This window comes from Caretta caretta, chromosome 9 (assembly GCF_965140235.1).
Source record: "Caretta caretta isolate rCarCar2 chromosome 9, rCarCar1.hap1, whole genome shotgun sequence".
Classification (NCBI taxonomy): Eukaryota; Metazoa; Chordata; order Testudines; family Cheloniidae; genus Caretta; species Caretta caretta.
The window spans coordinates 93,440,273-93,461,847 of NC_134214.1; the positions used below are offsets into that span (position 1 = coordinate 93,440,273).

Sequence of the window (21,575 nt, forward strand, 5' to 3'; positions counted from 1 at the left end):
AGAATTCCAGGATCCATCTCCCACTCGTGGGTTTGTGAGAAATCCCTGCTTAGTAGATCCGCTGTTGTATTCCGACATTCTAGCAGATAGGATGCCGATATCTCTATGTTGTTGGTAATGCACCAATTCCAAAGGCGTATTGCCTCTGTACATAGGGAGTATGATTGTGCTCTCTCTTGGCAGCTTATATAAAACATGCATGATATATTGTCCATCAGGATCTTGATGGCATTGTTCTTGATTAGAGGGAGAAAGTTGTCGCATGCATTTCAGACAGCCCATAGCTCTAGTAAATTTATGTGCAGGTTGGACTCTGCTGGGGACCAGTGGCCTTGGATAATATTGTTGAGTAGATGTGCCCCACAATCTTTTAGGGAAATGTTTGTCGTGAAATGTCTGTCGTGATTGTTGTGGTTGGAGTTCTTTGTTGGAAAGGGACTCTTGATCAGACGTTCTTTGGTTGTGCCCACCATGTTAACCACTTTGGTTCTTGCACACATGTTCTTTGGTTATGTCCACCAATTTTACTCTGCATGGCACTGTGAGGAGTCTGTTGAGAGTGTCTGTGCGGTATATATACACTGTTCAAAGCCAGGCCTGCAAGCATCTCAGGTGGATTCTGGAATGTTTTACAACAAACATTGTCGCTGACATATGTCCCAAGAGTTGTAAGCATGTTCGAGCGGATGTTCGTGGGCTGCACATCACCACTGAAATTAGGTTGACTAGAGCGAGGAAGCATTATTGGGGTAATATTGCTGTTGCTGTAAGACACTCGAGGTAGGCTCCTATGAATTCCAACTTTTGGACAGGAACCAGTGTGGACTTTTGTACATTCATTTGCAACCCTAGGTCCGTGAACCCTAGGTTATCATGCTCTCAGTGGCCTTTATTGCTTCTTGTTGCATTCGTGCCCTTATAAGGCAGTCATCTAAGTATGGAAATATCACTCCTTGTCTGAAGAGGCGAGCTGTAACGACAGTGAGGACTTTTGAAAAAACCCTTGGGGCGGGGAAAGGCTGAAGGGTAGCACTCTATTGGAAATGCTGTTTCCCTAGGGTGAATCTCAAGAATCTTCTGTGTGACGGATGGATGGTGATATGAGAAAAATCACCCTGAAGGTCAAGGGCTGAGAGCCAATCTCCTTTCTCTAATGCCAGAATTATTGTGGTTAGAGTCACCATTGTGAAAATGTCGTGTTCTCACAAATTTGTTGAATTTTCGTTAATCCAGCATGGGTCTCCATCTGCTGGTCTTTCTGAGTTAGAAAGTAATGTGAATCAAAACCTATAATGGTATGGGTTCGACGGCACCTAATTGTACGAGGTGGTTTTTTCCTGTTGTAACAGGTGCTTGTGAGAGGGGTCCCTTAAGAGGGACGGGGAAGGAGAGTGGATAGGTAGGAGAGAAATAAAGGGATGGAGTAGCCCTTCTGGATAATCTCTAAAACCCATTTGTCTGTTGCGATGGTGTTCCAGACTGGGCAGTATGGTGAGAAATGGTCTCCGGACGGGTGGGGGACGGTTTCTGGTTCCAGATTCAGTGTGGAAGTCTCGTGCCCTCGACCACACCTTCAAAATGACTGTTTAGAGATGGACCGTCGAAACATCAAAAGTTGATCGTGGTTCTGCCGACGTCTGTTTTGTCTTTGGTACGCTGTTGGTCGTACTGTCTTTGGGGCTGAGAGAATTGCGTAGACTGGAATCTCCGATTAGAAAACCTGCTCTGTTTCTTTTTGTTTGCAGATACGTAAATGTCAAGGGTTTTTAAGGTGGCCCTTGAGTCTCTTAGAGTGTGTAATGAAATTGGTTTTGTCTGAAAATAGTTTCTGTTCCTCCAAAGGTAAGTCCTCGACTGTTGCCTGGAGCTCCCTTGGGAACCCGGAGAGGCGGAGCCACGAGGCATGGCGCATGACCACGGATGTCACGATGGATCATGGTGCCGTGTCTGCAGAGACAAGGGAAGCCTGGAGGGCCATCCTCAGGATGAGACCCCCTTCAGAAAGATTTGCCTTGTACTGTTCTTTTTTGTCAACTGGTAAATTTTCAATAAAAGTTGACATTTTGGTAAACGAATTGTGCATATATATATTTGGCCAGCAGGGCAGCATGATTGGCTTTGAGGAACTGAAGTGTAGCGGAGGAATAAGCTTTCTGCCTGAAAAGATCTAGCCTTTTCCAATCCTTATCATATGGGATCATTTGGGAGTGGTGTTTCCCCCTTTGATTGACCGCCTCCACACTAAGGAGTTTGGTGTGGAATGTGTGAATAAAAATTCCTTTTGCTGGCACATATTTTTTGTCAGACCTCTTCCATGAGAGTAGTGCAGTAGCTGGAGTCTGCCAGATGATTTTTTCAGGCTTCATAATAGCATCATTTATCGGCAGGGCTATCTTTGTCGATGGGGATGCCTGGAATATGTCCGTGAGCTTATGCTGGGCTCCTGGTAGCTGTGCCAACAAAATGTCTACAGATTCAGCAACCCTTCTGAAGAGGTCCTGAAAGGATCTGAAATCATCCCTTGTAGTAGGGGATCGTGGCATTATGGTTCTGTCTGAAAATGAGAAGTGAGTAGGCAGTGAAGTGTTATGTTCGGCTGTGTCCTCAAGTTCCTCAGTATCCTCCTCTTGTGGTTCCGACGGTGCCGGGACAGTTGGTGAAGGGGACCGGGTTGTTCTGGACCTAGGCGGGCTAGGGGCCATGCGGTTTTGGGCCCTATACATTGCCCATGGATTCCAGTATGACCAGTTAGGTGGGAATGGTATGGGGGGAAGTGCCCATGGGTGACCATACCATCCTCGTACATCTGCATCTGGTTGGTGATGAGATGGTCATGGCTTGGGTGAGGAGTGGCAAGGAGTGTATTGCTGCATCATCCTTTTCGTCCTCATCACTGGAGACAGGAGGGGCTGATCTGCAGGGAGTAGTCAGCTGGCTTGGTACCAATCTGGTCGGGGTGCCCTCGATTCGGAGTAGAAGAGATTTAGGTGCCGAGGTCACTATCAGGTCCACATGCCTCATGAATTGCTGCGGTACTGTGAGGCTCGGTGCTGGAGATGGCATAGTGGATGGCCTAGGAGCATGAGTTGAAGCTGCTGGTGCCGAGGATTTATAGCTGTGCAGCACAGGTACAGCAGGTGGCGCCATTGTACTGCTCAGTGCCAAGATCAATTTTAGCTCCATGGGTGCCAAGCTGGAAGATTTCACTTCAGTATGTGAACCTGCATTAGAGCTTGCCCACATAGGATCTTTAGCTCGTCGGAAACTCTTGGTGCCAGACGTTCCTGGTGCCTCGCAGTCTGATGCTCTCGGTGCCATAGGTACCGGGGCAGATCCTTCAGTAGATCGCTTTCATTTGGGCGATTCTCGGTGAGGGGATATCTGTGACTGCTTTTTTGTAGTCCTTCTAGGAGTAGGCTCCTTGGCCGTTGTTGTTGGAGCAAAGCCCGTCAGAGGCTGCCACTGGCGACTTTTGGCCAGGGGGTGACCTCGACTCGGGGTCGCTGGCTGGCCTGAGGGATTTCTCCATCATGAGGAGCTTCAGTTGGAGATCCCTGGCTTTTCTGGTCTTGGTTGTCAGCTTTCTGTACCTTTGAGTAATGTGTGTCTTGCTGAGGAAGTGCACACTGAGTGTGGCTGTCAGAGAGCGGTATGGAGAGTCTGCAAGTCAGGCAGCGTTTAAAACCAGGTGAGCCTGGCATGCCTGAGTTGGTCTCAAAGAAAAAAATGGGGTAATCCCTGTTTGATGCTAAGGCCGTATGCTTGCTAGAGAGACAGGGGAGGTACAAGGGGAAAATTTTTTTTCCCCCAATGAAATTAGAGTAGGGCAAGGGGATAGGGAAGCTTACTACAACTAAGATAACATTACCACTATGAATTATCTACTATACATTTTTTCTGAAGTAGGAGAGGGTGCTGCTGATTGCTCCGACTCAAGCCAAAAGTGGTAGAGAAGGAACTGGGGGGTGGTTGGCTGCGCACTGCTATGTAATCACTGGGCGCGTGTCTGAGATGGCTACAGCACGTGCGTGGCCCAACCGGGCACTGCTACCACAAATCTCCGATTACGAACGCAGGGCATCAAGACACTTAAATGGAGCAACCACATGGACACTCCTCAAAGAACAACAGATATTCATGGGGAGGTAGTATGCTATTTATCTGAACCAAAATATTCTTTTTCATGTGGAATGTGTGTAACAAAGTAGTACAAAGCTGGCACAGCAAGTCTGATTAAGATAAAATTATTCTAATTTTGGTGGTCACTATTAAATTAAAGTTATGATTAGATAAAGTAACTGGAGATTACAATCTTCTCATCACATCACCAGGGGGCAGAGTTAAGACTAAGTACATTATCTGTGAATTCTCTTTTCATATGTTTAGGTTTCTTGTAAATTTAATTTTAGCTATGGATGCATGAGTGTACACATTTTATGCAGGAGACAGACAGCAGACGTGAGAATCCCTCTTCTCACTCCCAGGCTCTCTGCAAAATGCAGGAAGGGAGACATTCTGTCTTCGTCTTTCCAACCCTGTATCTGGAGGCACTGATGAAATAATTCATAGGCTTCTGATAAGCCATAACATGGCTAATAAAAATGTTAACTTGCATAAAATAAAGTGACAAGTAATCTTTGGTGCTGTGCGCTAGAACTTAGCTGAGATATTTTCTCCTATGAGCCATGGACCCGCAGCTATAAAAATAAATTCTTTTCTTTGGAATAGTATTAATGAACTGATTCTGTCCTTAGTAATACATAAATGAGGGACTGCCAGTCTGGAGCATATAACCCAATAAGTACTCCCAGTCTGTGCCAGCACCAGTGGGCCCATTGTGAAAAAACCTGCCGAATTAAGTTCAAGACCTTATAAATACTTAAGGATAGACAACCCACACAGAGGTTCTGTTACTGTAACTGAGTCACTCCCTTCTACTGCAGACAAGAAAAACTTTAGCTGATTGAAGTCATGAAGACAGGCCTCAAGATCAATTGCTTGTAATGTAAATACTAGCATGGGTATAATCAGTGCAGAATCCCAGGGCATTCACAAGGTATTTCAAACAGTGGCAACTACTCATTGTGAAGAACCCTAAAAGATTACTCAGGAGATAAAAGCAAGCTACAAAGCTTGTTTAATATCCCCCTAAGTTACTGAAAATGAGTAAATTTCCAAAGAATTTAAGGATGGTTTCAGTTCAAATACTCCTGATTTAGGGAGATGGGTTGCCAGGGGAGTCACCTACCAGATAATAGGTGAAAAAAAGCATAGCAATTAGAAAGCCTTAGGGTACATCTTCACTACCCGCCGGATCGGCGGGTACTGATTGATCTATCGGGGATCGATTTATTGTGTCTCGTCTAGACGCGATAAATCCATCCCCGAATCGACGCCTGTACTCCACCTCGGCAGGAGGAGTAAGCGGAGTCGACGGGGAAGCCACCACTGTCAACTCACCGCCGTGAGGACAGCCAGGTAAGTCGAACTAAGATACTTCGACTTCAGCTACGCAAATAGCTGCCTGAGGGATTTCTCCATCAGCAAATAGCATAGCTGAAGTTGCATCTCTTAGTTCGAACCCCCCCACACAGTGTATCCCAGGCCTTAGAAAGCCAAGCCAATGCCTGCATGCTGTGTGTGTGTGTTATCACTGACAGGTTGGAAGGAGAGGCAAGTTCATAATTTGTCACTGGTTTATCAGTTTGGTAACTATTTTTAACTTACATGCCCATCACATCAGATGGGTAAACTTATTTAAATCCAAATAATTAAGAACAAAACTAGTAAGTTTATTTTGTTATCCTATCACGCCTATGCTCTGATCTAGTACCATCCTCAAACCACAAAAACAGATGATTCAACTTGACTCTCTCAGAGTCTGGAATATTTTCAAGTGTGATTATATTTCACTCTCCAATTGAGAAAGAGTAATTAATTTATATTACCTTGCCATTCTGGTTGCCCAGTAACTGATACTCCATAGTAAAATATACCAATTGACTTAAAATTGCATTAAAGATCATAAAAACTGCCAGTTATGGCTTTCGGCAGTGCATCTCTCCACCTGTAGTGGCCTTTAACTTTTAGAAAGTAGAAGAACTGGAATCCTTTCAAACTTCTGTTTCAATACGTATAAAACTGTCACAACAGGAAGACAAGTATTTACTCACACAGCGTGCCAGACCAACTCTACTCTCTTAAAGAGACTTAGAATTTTTTTTTTAAATTAACTGAACATTGCTTCTGTATTCTAGGCAGAACCTCTACACCCTAATATTTGACATCACTGAAGGATTCTTCAGCGGGCAGACTTACACCTACATTATTTTGTCCCGGTATTTTTGGGAGGACTATGAACTGCACGTAATCATACACCATGTATGTAATGTACTACAAAGATAAGACACCTACAGCATCACTACTTCAAAACAAGACCTGTGGCTCTTCTTTATATAATCACAGAAGTTATGAAATGTTGTCATGTAATTTGTGAACGTCGTTTTGGAATCACTGTATAAGAATGAGAACCCAAAACTGCTTTTAAAGCTTTAAAATGAACTGAAATGTTATCCTACAAAATATAAATAAAAGCTATGGTATCCGAAGTCTAATCAAGTATGCATGTAGGCTACATTACAAACACAGTTTAAAAACAAGAGAACTTAGAAGATGAAATGATTCTTACCTGCCTAGATTTGATCTCAGGTTTCTGTGTTTCCCCTGTTACAGTTGATGACACAACTAACACCTAAAGCAGTGTAAGGAATGCAAGTGTTAGTGATGTGGTTATCTATAAACAGGAGATACACAGAACTCTGAACTCAGGACTTGGCAGGTAAAAGCCTTTCAATTCACCTTTAACAGCTGTATTTTGGATTTGAAAATCATATGCAAATAAGCTTTTTCAAGCTAAAAATATACTAAACGTGGTCATAGCTACTCTCTTGCTTGAATTTTGAAGCTTCAATAAGACCTTATTTTTATACTTTATGCATCAGCCACACAGTAATGCCATTAAAGTTAAGCATGGAATTTTAGCTTGGAATAAAATATTGACCCTTTTGTTCATCCAAACAATCCAAAACTTCACACTGTAAGAAGATTTTGTTACCAGAAGTAAAATGTGAAATATATAAAATTTAAAATTACAAGTGAAACTTTTAATTCTAAATGCTGGAGGCGGCTATCTTGGGTTGCAGTCAGATGAAAAACTGATATTGCATTTAAATATTTTCATTCCATTAAATAAGTGTTCAAGCACTATTAAAGCAGGTTAGAAATTGGGCGACTGCTTCTTCCGTAACAATTTTGCTATGCTAGTGTCAGAACTGTCTCAACTTTTCAGCAAGAATGTTCAAATTAAAAAAAAAAAAAAAAAGAGATTTCACATCTTATTCTTAGTAGTAAAGGTTCCTTACGTGGTAAATTTTTAGATGCTAGGTAAATAAATGAGGGTTTAAACGGAAAAAAAAACTATGCTTTTCTTTTTGAAATTTGGGATGAAATCTTCATATTTTTAAAATATGGGTATTTTTGTGGTATAAATTTCCTTTGCCTGCCACCCCCTCCTCCACAAAAGTCCAATTTTCAAGTTATGCAGTTCAAGGCTTCATTGAGACCCTATATCAGGTCAAAAGTCTGTTTTAAATGTAAACAGAGTTTTACGCATTCTTCTTATAGCAGATCTGGTATACACCACTATACCAACTGTCCAAACATTTTTTAAAAATACATATTAGCTGTTGTGAGCTCATAATCTAATACCTGCAGTAAAGGATTTACAATGAAAGTGCAACCAGACTTAACTATTGCATCAAAAATATTAACATAAAAATGAACGGTGAAGATGTTCAAGATATCAAATTTAAAGCAAATTACTGAGTGTGAAAAATAGGTTTATATGTATATTTCTGGGATATCATTACACTGTGAAACCTGTATTAATGCTTCTAACAGAAATAAAAAATGATTTTAAAAAGGTGAAGTTATACATCACCAACTTAGAAGACTTGGACAGAAGATTACCAATAGTGATAGGTCATAAAAACCTGCACCAATATGTGAAAATTTCCCTTTCAACTCCAGTGAGGAAAAATAAGCTCCATCAGAAAAAACACATTAATAGTATATTCTCTTACCACCAAGAACTTATTTTACTGCTGGATATAGCAACATCACCACCAATTAACAGAGACAGAACACATTTACTACAAACATACCTCTTCTTGTGGAATATTTTTATCGTTTTCAGCTTCAATTCTCACTCTCACAACACCCGATTTGTCCACTATCTCTTGAATCAGTTTTCCATTTTTTCCTATTACTTTTCCTACAGAAAGAGTATACAGAACATTCCACCTTAGGCTTCTTCCCCAAAATCTGAAAATATTACTATACAGTAGTTTAGTAGTAGAATTTAATACCAATACAAAGGGCTTGCCAACACCAACCTAACAGTTTATGACCAAAATTTAGTCAATGAGCCATGAACTAAAATGTCTGAGTAACCTAAAATATAGATTTTGGTAACCACTCCAAAGCAGCCATATCATCCTACAGGTAAACAGTATTTAATTAAGGAAGTTTAGAAATATTTAGATAGGAGTATTTGATAAACAGAAAAACAAGGAAAACTAAGAGAACAAAGGAAATTCAATCACAAAAACCCTACATTTGTGGAATATGACTATTTAGTCTTACTGCTACATATCTTAGTCAAAGTGAAAGTTCACGCTGTTTTACATTCTCATTTTTCTTGCTTCTGAGAACTTAATTTAAAATTTTTAAATTGCATACAAATATATGCTGGGGCCGAACGCAAATTTTCTCCTTTTACAATACTACAAGTTTACCAATGGCAAAAGTGGTTAAACAAGCAAAGAAAATTTGATTTGCTAGGTCTTCAAAATTTTAGTCACTATTAAGTTATATTTTTTGATACCAGAGAGGAAGTTCAGATGGCAAGACTGATCAAATCCTCAGAAGCAAGTTTTGTTTTGATATATGTTTGGCAAGATATTTCTGTTATCAGAAAGTAATTTTTTAAAAGACAGTTGGAAAGAACTATTCAGAATTAGTCTTACACAAAAGCTTTATAACCAAAAATGTGTATCTCAGAAAAATGTGTATCTCAGATAAACTGGAGGAACAGAAATGTATCCAAGGAAATGGAAGTTTTAATTTGAAAATACTTAAAGCTAATTAAAAAACAATGGAAACAATCATTTAATGCTGCTCTTATAACTAAAATAAGAAAATAATAAACTAGATCTCCAAAGCCAGGCTAGTGATGCTGTTTTATAAAAATAATTAACAAGTTACCTACTGTTAGCCAGAATATTTAAAATTTTAATTAAAAAAAGATTAATGCAAATGAGATATTGTGTGTAACAAACAAAAGATGAGAATCTTTAACAGAAAACAGCCTTAGAATTTAACTCTATTTGTTAAATACATTCAAGACACGAGTTTTAAAAATAAGGGCAAAAAATATTCAATCCAAGACAACTATTTATTTGTATTGCTGGTCAGATTTTATCCAGCAAGAACAAGTTGATTAAAACCCACTTTTACTCACACAGGACATAGTACATATCTGACAACAAAATGGAAATTTTGCTAATATTTACTTAAATTCCTAGATATTCATGAGGGCCAGGTTTTTACATTACATGCAAATTATAATCATTTTTATCTTAATTCAGCCCAAGTATCACTTATAAGTAATGATAATTTTAGGCTGATTTTCATATTCTCCAGTTTAATTTGAAAATATCTGGACACAAGTATAGCCAATTTGTTGTTCTTGACCACGATGATTGCTCTAGGCTCATTACCAGCCAAGCGAGTCAAAAGCTTCTTTTGAATATTTTAATACTTTATTTAATCTGTTATAAATGTTAACAAGTTACCGGTAAATATAATAGATGCATATGAAGAGAGCTACAAAAAAATCTTATTGGACAAATTACAAATTTCCAAACACTATAATAAACAAAGTAATTCAAAATGCAACTGCTTATTTCAACAATTAATAAAATGTTAATCTTCCCCCCTCCTCTAAAAATTCAACAATATATATTATTAATCAGTATGAAACAGACTTGCATGCTGAAATGGAATCTATACTTCAATTTTTAGAATTCACATAGTCCTTAAGCAGGCAGGTTGTTTTCATGTGGACTTAAACTTTTAAGAATGTTACTATAAAACCTTAGTTTAAAATTAAATTTATAGTCTAAAAAAAGTTACAAAAATATTACTACATATAATTTATATTTTACAAATAATTTGAGTGCTGACAGCAGTTTTTAACCTAGACTGAAATTTTTAGTTTTCTGTCAAGCTACTGGTAATCTAAATGTGTACTTTGAAAGAGAGGGGAAAAAAAGGAATGCTAGTGTTCCTCCAAGTATCACTTATTTTGGATATATATTAATAGGTACATTAACAAATGTATATTCTTTCTGTGGGAACTAGGTCAAGAAACAAGATGTGAAGTAAAGAGATTGCTCAAATATAAAATGTAGTTTATTTTAAAAATATTTTTATTTTTAAAGTCCTGAACACATGGAGCAGGAATCAATTAAAAATCCAAAATTAAATTCAGTCAGTCGGTCTACCCCTTCTGCTTATCATTAGTGAGAACTACGGTTGCAAGAAATTCACAGTAACATTTATTAAATCAATTAAACAGATGAGTAACATCCTGGTACTTGTCTAAAATCTCACAAGATTCAGACCATGCCACTTCAGTATTGCTTCCAAAATCTCCTCAATATGCAATGAAGATGTCTGCCTTTACAAAGATTGGTACACATATGTATCTCCAAAAACATATACCGTACATACTTGTTCATTAGCCCATTCGTTTATAAGCCTACCCCCCAAGATGGATAGGTAAAAACAGTGAAAACTGTATGACCCTTTCATAAGCCAACCCTGTATTTCAGGGGCTCGCAAACTTTGGCTCCCGGCCCGTCAGGGTAAGCCGCTGGCAGGTCGGGACATTTTGTTTACCTGGGAACGGCGAACCGCAGCCCCAGGGAGCTGAGGGGCTCCAGGCCTGCAGACACTCCAGGTAAACAAAACGACAATGTATTAGATATTCAATTCAATGATTTCATAGAGTTTAAAATCATGAAATTCTGGTGTAGACCTGTTTATAAGCCGACCCCCGCTCTTTGGTGTGTCACGTTTTTACCAAAAATATTCGACTCATGAATGAGTATATACGGTACTCTTGTTATCTGCTACTTAAACTCATTCCAGCTAGCAAGCAAACCTAGATGACATTTTTCTGTTGGTTTACACATGTTGATATTGCTGAATTATTTTCAATAAGCTATTTTTTAACTGGGGGTTGATACATGTTTTAGAGTCTTGACACTTATTGGAAAACTGCTGTTAGATGCTGGATCTTTTGCTAGTCCCACTGCTGCCCCTATATAAAAGCTTCACAGGTAAAGGGCAATAGGAAAGGTAAGCGTAGCAGGAAGTTCTGTGAAAAAGCCATTTAGTGTGTTGCATCGCAGAAGCCATATTTCTCAACACAGTCCAAGACATGCATAGATAGCCGTGACAATGTAGAAAGCAGCCTCCTTTTGTCAGCCGTTTCCTGGTTAGCAAGCTCCTTTTTGGTTCAGAATCCCGAAACAAGGGACAAGGCATATTCAAGTAACTGAATGAGTAATTGTAAACAAAGGCTCGCCGTTAACTACCAATCTGCAAAGAGGTCTGATTTGTCCTACAATGGATTTTCACAATTGCAATCAAAAAGGGACTGTGGGAGAGTCATAGTCTCTTGTGACTCACTGGATTGCTTTAGCCAGGGTTTCTCAACCTAATTTCTAGTCAACTTATGTACACTGAGGGCAAGTGAATCAGGATTCAGTTCCTCAGCAAAACCAATACATTTTAATAAAACTTTCTACAAGATTCTGTAGAGAGCTGAAAACTTCTCTGCAATAAAAGAGTAACAAAAACCCAATCACAAAACAAAAAAGCAAGCATCTCCAAAATGTTAGATTGCCCTCCTTGTATTGTTTCTAAAAGTTAAAACAATTCTCATCTAATATTTTTCTACCATTTCAGAGCTAAACACCAAAATTGACATACCTACTAGGTTTCTTGGTACTTGTATAACATCTTCAGCAAATTCAAGGTAGCTTCTTGCCTTTTTCACTGCATCTTGATCCTAAGAAATAGGAAAAAACATAAAAGGGGTTCTGTGTTTTCCAAGAGCATGTTAGTTTTATTAAATTTTATTATTTGTCTGGAAGCTTACCTCTCCATAAATATGGAATGTGCAGGTGTCTTCATCAAGATCAATAGCAGTCACACCAGGTACTTTTCTGGCTTGCTGAATATTAGCACCATGAGTGCCAATGGCCAGACCCATTAGGTCTTCACGTACAACAAACTGTTCATGAAATCGCGATGCAAGCTGCCTTGAGCTCTAAAGAAAGAATGCATTCCTAGTTAACTTTGATTTTTAAAAAAGTATAGCAATTTACATTGATTTAGGTAACCAGATACATATGTAGGCTACCTCCCTACTTTCCAAATCAGTTAATTTCTAAAGTTCAAGGAGAAACTGCCAGACATGTACAATTAAAAAAAACAGACAAACTGACGGAAGCCTTCACCAAATTTTGAGCTAAGAAGGGTAGGGATGGTAATCCCAAAGATAAGGAGAAAAAGAAAAATCACAGTTAAGTCTTCTTTTCTCCAAAAATACATCTCTCTGCATGTATAATAATCCTAAAATAAATCTAGATACTGGTACTATCAGAAATTATATATATTTGAACTTGCCTTATAAATGGTTTGCATCTAACAAATGTGTCACTCAGTGGTAGAAAGTGGAATCAATCTATTTGCTTAATTGTCATTTTCAGATGCAGGTAAGAAATCAGAGGGAGAGGACGTTTTTACAAGATAGTAAAGTTGAAAGATGAGCTACTCTGGGGTTACAGAAACCCACTCCCCCGCCTCCCCCCCCCCCCAAAAAAAACAGAAAAAGTGCCCCCATGAAAATATGAGAAAAAAAATGTTAATTGCTCAAACAGTCCCCAGCTTCAAAGCTACGACTATGACAAAATGAACTATATGGATACATACTGTCCACAAAGAGCAAAAATGAAGAATCAGTTTCTATGTAAGACAATGCAAAAATAGATGAGTTTGCAGAATTGAACAAGAATTCGACAGATGACAAAAGCCCTCGGGATTTTGGTACAATAATCACTAGGGCGGTCAAGCAATTAAAAAAATTAATCACACTGTTAAACAATAATTGAATACCATTTATTTAAATATTTTTGGATGTTTTCTACATTTTTAAATATATTGATTTCAATTACAACACAATACAAAGTGTACAGTGCTCACTTTATATTTATTTTTGATTATGAGCATTTGCACTGTAAAAAGACAATATTTTTCATTTCACTTAATATAAGTACTGTAATGCAATCTCTTTATCATGAAAGTTGAACTTACAAATATAGAATTACACTTCTGCCCCGACATAACGCAGGTTCGCATACAACATGGTAAAGCTCTGACACGCTGCTCTGAGCTTTACCATGAGTGTTAAGGGTGACAGGCCGGGGGTTGGTTAAGGGGCAGAGGGTCTCGGGCTCCCCCCAACCAGGATCTGGGAAGCAGAAGCTGTGTGTGTGTGTGGGGGGGGGGGCACTTTTGGGGGCCCCGCAATCCCAGAGTGGCCCAGGAGATTAGCGGGGGGCCAGGAGCAGCCTGCTCCGCTTCCCTCGCCCCAACCGTGTTGCTCGGGGGAGGGGGCTTAGGGGAAGGGATTCCCCCCCACACTCACCGACAGTGGCAGAAGCTGAGCAGCCTGGCCCCAGCCCGCTCCACTCCGCCAGCTCCCAGCCGCAGGTGAGTGCAGGACCTTTCCCAATCCCTCACCCTCAGCGACATGGCTGGGGCCAGGGCAAGGAAAGTGGAGCGGGCTGGGCCCAAGCCGCTCTGCTTCCCGCCGCCCGTGAGTATGGAGGGCGTCCTTTCTACAACCTCCCTGCACTCACTGGCAGTGGAAAGCACAGTGCTGCGGCTGGGAGGTGGCAGAATGGAGCGGGCTGGGGCTGCATTGCTCTGCTTCCTGCCGCTGCCGGTGAGTGAGTGCCTGTCAGGGGGCGGGGGGGTGTGGATAGGGGTCAGAGCAGTCGGGGACAGGAGTCTCTGGAGGGGGCAGTCAGGGAACAAGGGGGCCAAAGCAAGTTCGATATAAATGCGGTATCATCTATAACGCGGTGAGATTTTTTGTCTCCCGAGGACCACGTTATATCGGGGTAGAGGTGTATGTACAAAAATACTGCATTCAAAAATAAAATGTAAAATTTTAGAGCTTGTATGTCCACTCAGTCCTACTTTTTCAGCCAATTGCTCAGACAAACAAGTTTGTTTACATTTGCAGGAGATAATGCTGCCTGCTTCTGTTTACAATGTCACCTGGAAGTGAGAACAGGCATTCTCATGGCACTGTTATAGCTGTCGTCACAAGATATTTACGTGCCAGACGCTCATGCTTCAACCACCATTCCAAGGGACACGCATCCATGTTGATGATGGGTTCTGCTCAAAAACCATCCAAATGATGGTGCGGACTGATGCATGTTCATTTTCATTATCTAAGTCAGATGCCACCAGCAGAGGGTTGGTTTTCTTTTTCTTTCAGGTTCTGTTGTTTCCGCATTGGATTGTTACTCTTTTAAGACTTCTCAAAGCATGCTCCCCACTTCGTCCCTCTCAGATTTTGGAAGGCACTTCTGATTCTTAAATCTTGGGTTGAGTACTGTAGCTATTTTTACAAATTTCACATCCGAGACTGCCGTAACATGAAATATATGGCAGAATGCGGGTAAAACAGAGCAGGGGACGTACAATTCTCCCCCAAGGAGTTCAGTCACAAATTTAATTAACGCATTATTTTTTTAATGAGCGTCATCAGCATGGAAGCATGTCATCTGGAATGGTGGCCAAAGCATGAAGGGGCATACGAATGTTTAGCATATCTGGCACGTAAATACCTTGCAACGCTTGCGACAAAAGTACCATGCAAATGCCTGTTCTCACTTTCTGGTGTAAATAAGAAGAGGGCAGCATTATCACCTATAAATGTAAACAAACTTGTTTGTCTGAGCGATTAGCTGAAGGAGGAGGAGGACTGAGTGGACTTGTTTCAGAGTAGCAGCCGTGTTAGTCTGTATCCGTAAAAAGAAAAGGAGTACTTGTGGCACCTTAGAGACTAACAAATTTATTACAGCATAAGCTTTCGTGAGCTACTGTGCACTTCATCGGATGAGTGGACTTGCAAGCTCTAAAATTTTACATTGCTTTATTTTTGAATGCAGTATTTTTGTACATAATTATATATATGTAAGTTCAACTTTCAAGATAAAGAGATTGCATTACAGTACTTGTATTAGGTGAATTGAAAAATACTATTTCTTCTGTTTATCATTTTTACAGTGCAAATATTTGTAATCAAAATATACATTTTGATTTCAATTACAACACAGAATACAAGATATATATGAAAGTGTAGAAAAACATCCAAAATATTTAATCAATTTCAATTGGTAGTCTCTTGTTTAACAGTGCGATTAAAATTGCGATTAATTTTTTTAAATCAAGATTAATTTTTTTGAGTTAATCGCATGAGTTAACTGCGATTAATCGACAGCCCTAGTAATCACCCATAGCACTTCCACAGATAAAGTCCAAACTTAGAGTAAAAACAGCTGAGTGGTGCAATAGAGAACGTGAATGAGACAATCATGTACCCTTAACAAGATAAAATGTGCACCCTGTCTCAGCAGGGCAGTAATGATGATTCTGTAGGCCAAATGGGGCCTACACCTGTGCAGTGCAACTGACTTCAGATTAACTACTGTTACATCTTTGCATGTCCCATTAGTTTTAAATGCAGCTATACAAGTGTAACTATTGGCATAAAATGGTCTGCAGAATTTTTTTTAACTGGAGATTTTGCACAAATTAAAACTAAAAATCAACTTTCAGCTCTGAAGGCAAATTTGCAGGACTGGGACTCAGGAAAACTCATTTTGATTAGTAAAACTGAGCAAATCTGAGCTCAAATCATTGAAGTACAATAACCCCAATGAAACTTACAAATCTCCTTCCAGGGTAGAACTGCATTTTAAAAGATTATATATTAAAAAGCACTGTTTTGCTCTGTGACTGGGGTAACAATATATAAGGTGTAATTAAGGAAATATCAATGGAATCAGAAAAGTTACATGGCATCCTTCTTACAAAATCCTATTTTCAAAGAATAAAATATTGACTGACAACTATCCATTACAAAGACTTCTCATGCCTTATAAAAAAATACAGATGTAATTAATTATCTTATGAGAGAGAGCTCTGCTGAAGAGTGACTGAGTGGTACAATGCCCAAGTCTTGTATTACTGCAAGCATAGTTTTCAGGCATATGCAAAAAGTGCATTTTTTTTTGGTCACGTTTATTATGAGGAAAACACATCTTCACTAGTGAAATTATCAAATTTAAGTGAATTGTTGCAAGTATCCAATTGCAGTTATGATAAAAACTAAATTTAAAATTTCAACTAAGAACAGAAAAACAACAAGGAAGTTTTGCAATTAGATCATTCAGCATTTAATTCAACCTACCGCACAGAGGACAATTCTTAGGTAAAATTATGTACTATCCCCAAATGTCCGGGCGTAACAGAGCTAGTGAGAGTGGTAGCTAGCTTACAAAAAAAAATCCGATTTATTTGACGATTGATAACTGCACAACAATTTTGCATTTTAGTTCCTTTGTTCTCTGATGATAGAACAAATAAATACAAAATACGTAAAAAATCCAACAACAAAACTTGCTAGCCCATGAAAGTATATGTAGGAGAAAATTCGTTTTGGAAATAAAAACTGTCCCTTCACAATTTCTACCAATAGTAAATTGGCTTGGTGATCTCCTGCGGTTCACTGAATTAGTCATATTAGCATATGATGGATCTTTAAGACAAATACGAAACAAACGAAATAGTTATTATTCTTTATACATCAGTTTATTTTGAATTACTACCATGTTAATGGAAGTGTACATAAGTAGCAATCCACAAAAAAAAATCCCCAAATATCTATGATAAAACTGTTTTAAGTAAGCACTGCCAAGAGATAGGATATGTAAAAATGGCAAAAAAAAAAAAAAGCATGGAAAAAGATACATTCTGGTCACTTAAAATCATTTAAGCCATTTAAAAAAAATAAATGGTTGATAGATATCACAGCCAAGTTTCATCCCACTATACTACAGCTATAGATTTATCCCACTATTATAGTCGATTCTCAACTGTTTTCCACCCAGGACCCCAAATCCATTCATGGTTTCTTGTCAGGATTTACTGAAATTCCCCAATCCTTTGAGGTTGCAAAGAGCCAATGGCTGGTTTTGAGTGGAAGCTGAAGGATGTCAGTGATAGCTGGTGTATGTCAGGAGGAGAGAGAATTAAGTTTAGGAACAAGGTGTTTCTGCTTCCTATCCATACAGTTATTAGCTCTGGGGAAGTAACACTTCAAGAGGCTGTGTCCTGAAGCACCACTTCCCCAGGACTTCACATTGCAAGGGACAGAGAAAAAGAATGGTGCAGTGGGGCTCAGGAAAGATCAGCAGGACGGTGAGAGTGAGTTGCTCTTTTCTTAACTCATAGCTTGGTGCTAGTGCCTTCAAAATATACTACTCTTAGTTTCTCAACCTGTGGGATGTAACTCAACAGCAACATTCATGTAATTCACTTGAGTTGTGAAGTCCTGCACTATGTTTCATTAAACTAAAATGAGAAATTAAAACCTCTGAAAATATAGGCGCTAACGTAATAGAACAGAGGTGCCATTTCCCAATATGAAATGTTACATAGTAATAATGGTACTTGATACAATGTTCTTGTCAGTACATCTCAAAATTCTTTACAAATGTGGATATTATCTTTGATTTACACTTAGGAAAGTAAGAAAAAGTTCATTCTACTATACAGCGAAGTAAGTATTTGCTTGCCCACTCTTTTCCCACGTACAAACACAAGTGAGCTTTCCAGCCACTCAACACACTCTTGAATCATAAGAATACAGCATGTCATATTTGTTGTATGTTGATTTGTGAACATTGTATCTACCAACTATAAATACTATCCCCTTTGCTTGGCCAACATCAGTAGTCTCATCACTCCCTTCATTTTCTTCTCCAATTCATTGTTGTGCTCTCTTTTATACCACACTCTAAAGCCCTTCATATTCCAGACTCCCACTCTAAACATTTTAAAACCTCGTACGTAAACCTGCTTTTTCTATAAAAGAAAAGGAGTACTTGTGGCACTGTAGAGACTAACCAATTTATTTGAGCATAAGCTTTCGTGAGCTACAGCTCGCTTCATCGGATGCATAAAGTGGAAAATACAGTGAGGAGATTTATATACACACAGACCATGAAAAAATACACATTGTAAGGAGAGTGACCCCTTAAGATGAGCTATTACCAGCAGGAGAGTGGGGTGGGGGGAGAGAAAACCTTTTGAAGTGATAATCAAGGTGGGCCATTTCCAGCACATTTCTCCCCCCTCAACTGTTCCTCAGAGGTTCTTGTTAACTCCTGGAAATGTGCTGGAAATGGCCCACCTTGATTATCACTTCAAAAGGTTTTCTCTCCCCCCACCCCACTCTCCTGCTGGTAATAGCTCATCTTAAGTGGTCAATGTGTATTTTTTCATGGTCTGTGTGTATATAAATCTCCTCACTGTATTTTCCACTTTATGCATCCGAAGTGAGCTGTAGCTCACGAAAGCTTATGCTCAAATAAATTGGTTAGTCTCTAAGGTGCCACAAGTATTCCTTTTCTTTTTGCGAATACAGACTAACACGGCTGCTAATCTGAAACCTGTTTTTTCTATGAGGGCTACAAACATTAACCCACATCAATGCCATGCTATAGCCACAGCCACCTATATTTAAAAACAAACATTCTAAATTATCACAGATCACTGGATTCCCCAGCATAGTGTTCTCAAATCTTGGCATTTTAGGGTCCAATCTTATGAAGCAATTATTCACTCCTACACATACCCCTGCTGACTCCAGTGGGACCAGATGCAAGATTAGACCCTTAAATTGTAAGCTGCTCTGTCAGGGACTACATCTCTACCTGCACCTGGTAGAACACCGAGAATACTGGTACTTAATTATACCACCACCCATGTCAAAAACTCCTGCCAGCTATAAATGCACAAGTGTTTTCAGTACAGTATTCAGGTTATCTCCTGGAGAAACAGATAACATACCTCTAGCTGTTTACTAGCTTCTTCATTCCTCAATATCAGAGATAACTTGGTGCGAAGACTTCGAAAGTGCATATCAATCAGCATATTTGCTCGTTTTGTTGTTACTTCATTGATGGACTACATTATTGATAAAAAACAAAATAGTTGATAAATCCACTGTTCAAACAAACCCTTACAATAGGTAGTTAGGGAAATAGTACTTACCAAAATGATAAGCTGATAGTTTTCAGAATCATATATTACAGAAAATGCTCCAACTGCCTTTTTGAAGTCTTTGTGTGCAGACTCTTTGGCACACCTAAGAATAAAAATGTTACATATTTACAGAATGTTTATTTGATGTATTTGTGGCTCAACCATAAAATGTATCATCTTTGAAACTATTAATAGTAAAATATTTTCTTTGTAGAACACAAGGGTAGTTCTGTAAGTATGCTAAGTTAATATCTGAAAACTATAATTCCACTGGCACAAGTAGATATGGTAACCAGCACCTTTAAAGAAAATATGTGAATAAAAAGCTAGTTCCAATCTGCTGTGTGAAGAATCTGAACTTAAAGATACTCCTTTCTTCTGTAAAGGATGTAGACAATCTTTGGGGGAGGGGAGGTGGGAAACAAAGGAGAAGGCAGAACTTCCTTCCTGATTCAAATATACAAAATAGTAAAAGGAGATATTCCAACTGTCTTTCCAGGCATGCATGCATGCATAATTTCTGAAGATGCTAAGCAAGATTAAAAGATTAGTGTTCCAAGTATTTTTTTGGTCTTCACAAGTGTGGGTATGTGCACACTAAACTTGTTTAAAGGATATTATATTTCTATTAAATGAACATTACTGATAGTTGATGGTAGAAATATAATTTATAATTTAAAGAAAAAATTAAGTAACTATTATTAATTCTAGCGGTTATAGTAGATTTAAGATTTAACACTTTGGATCCAATTAATTCACATATCAATAAAGGCTTCCCACACAATGACTCGTAACAACCATCAGAAAGTGTCATTAGAACCTTGAAACGTAGGTCATTCTTTTGGTCTTATGTAAAATATATTTTTCTTCTGCATTTCTGAATGTTAAGTTTTGTCATTTACATTTTAATTACATCTGGTTACATGTCCATATTTCTGTGATAACGACCACATTTAATTTTGAACAATTTATCATAGTTTTCACAGATTGCTCTCGCCACCTACTGTATTGGTATAAGCAAATCCTGAACTCTTCATTAAGTGATTCAGGAGGTTCTCTTCACAAAATAGTCTAAGATAGGTGGGTCTTATATAAATAATGGTTGAATATTAAGATTTTTTTCATCCTTTTTTCCCATAACCAAGTTTTATAGTCTTAACTTTGTACTTCAGAAAAATATTTACTAAACTCTATCTAAACCGTATTAAGTACAGTTATTCTGCATTTGATTGATTAGTTGAATTTTCAATTAAATTTCATAAAACAGAGAGGCTTCAAGGAACTATTTCAACAGAAGTGCTCAGGTTAAAATGTCAAAGGTTTATGATTCGCCAGAAATCTGAGATGAAATTATTTCTGTGTAATTCATTGCAGCTCATATGTTGTTCCTGCACATGACAGATTCATCTAACACTGCTTTCAGAAAGTGAAATGAGAGCTTTTTAGAAGAAAAACCATTAAGATCTTCTCTTTAAAAGCCTGTTTAATCTTAAATATTTAAAAAGAAAACCAGCTGTCTTTTTTTAATGTATCTGTTAGGACGGAGGATTTTGGATTCTATATTTTGCCTGCCAGAATTGATGATACAACAAATGAAAGCACTGTAAATGCATCCAGTTCTCTACTCAATATAAATGAGTAGCAGCAGGGTGTATAGGAGTTCACTAAATGGACTACAGAACATTCCACTAAGCCTATAATTTTGAAGGTTGGGGAGTGTTATGCAATAGAATATCTTTCTATAAGACCCCCTTCTCCAGTTCTGTTTTGGGTTATCTTTTAAAGTTACAAAGGGAAGTCAGAGTTTCAGCCGAGGTTTTTGAACTACATTCTCCGCAATTTTCAGGTAATTGACATGTCAGTATTCTAGAAGAGTCTCCCAATTAGTTGTTCTTATTTCAAACCAGTAGATAGTTTCTGCCATTACTGATTTACTATTCAATTATTTGATCCATACATTCATCATTAAAATAACCTAAACTTAATAGGCAGCATGGGATTTTCCTCAGCCATTAAACATGTATTTATATAGA

General features: G+C 38.6%; 1 protein-coding gene across 4 annotated transcripts in view; it reads right to left on the reverse strand.

Annotated features, from left to right (window-relative positions):
• The window catches only part of FMR1 (fragile X messenger ribonucleoprotein 1), a 57,199-nt gene that overhangs the window by 20,425 nt on the left and 15,199 nt on the right, over positions 1-21,575 (reverse strand). For 3 of the 4 annotated variants that reach the window (XM_048863096.2, XM_048863097.2, XM_048863099.2), the window contains exons 6-11: positions 19,552-19,645; positions 19,348-19,464; positions 12,290-12,460; positions 12,121-12,199; positions 8,223-8,332; positions 6,689-6,751 (exon numbers count right to left, since the gene is read on the reverse strand). In XM_048863096.2, the coding sequence (XP_048719053.1) occupies positions 6,689-6,751; positions 8,223-8,332; positions 12,121-12,199; positions 12,290-12,460; positions 19,348-19,464; positions 19,552-19,645 (634 nt within the window). The remainder of the gene's footprint in view (positions 1-6,688; positions 6,752-8,222; positions 8,333-12,120; positions 12,200-12,289; positions 12,461-19,347; positions 19,465-19,551; positions 19,646-21,575) is intronic. The other variant, XM_048863098.2, reaches the window with a different exon arrangement.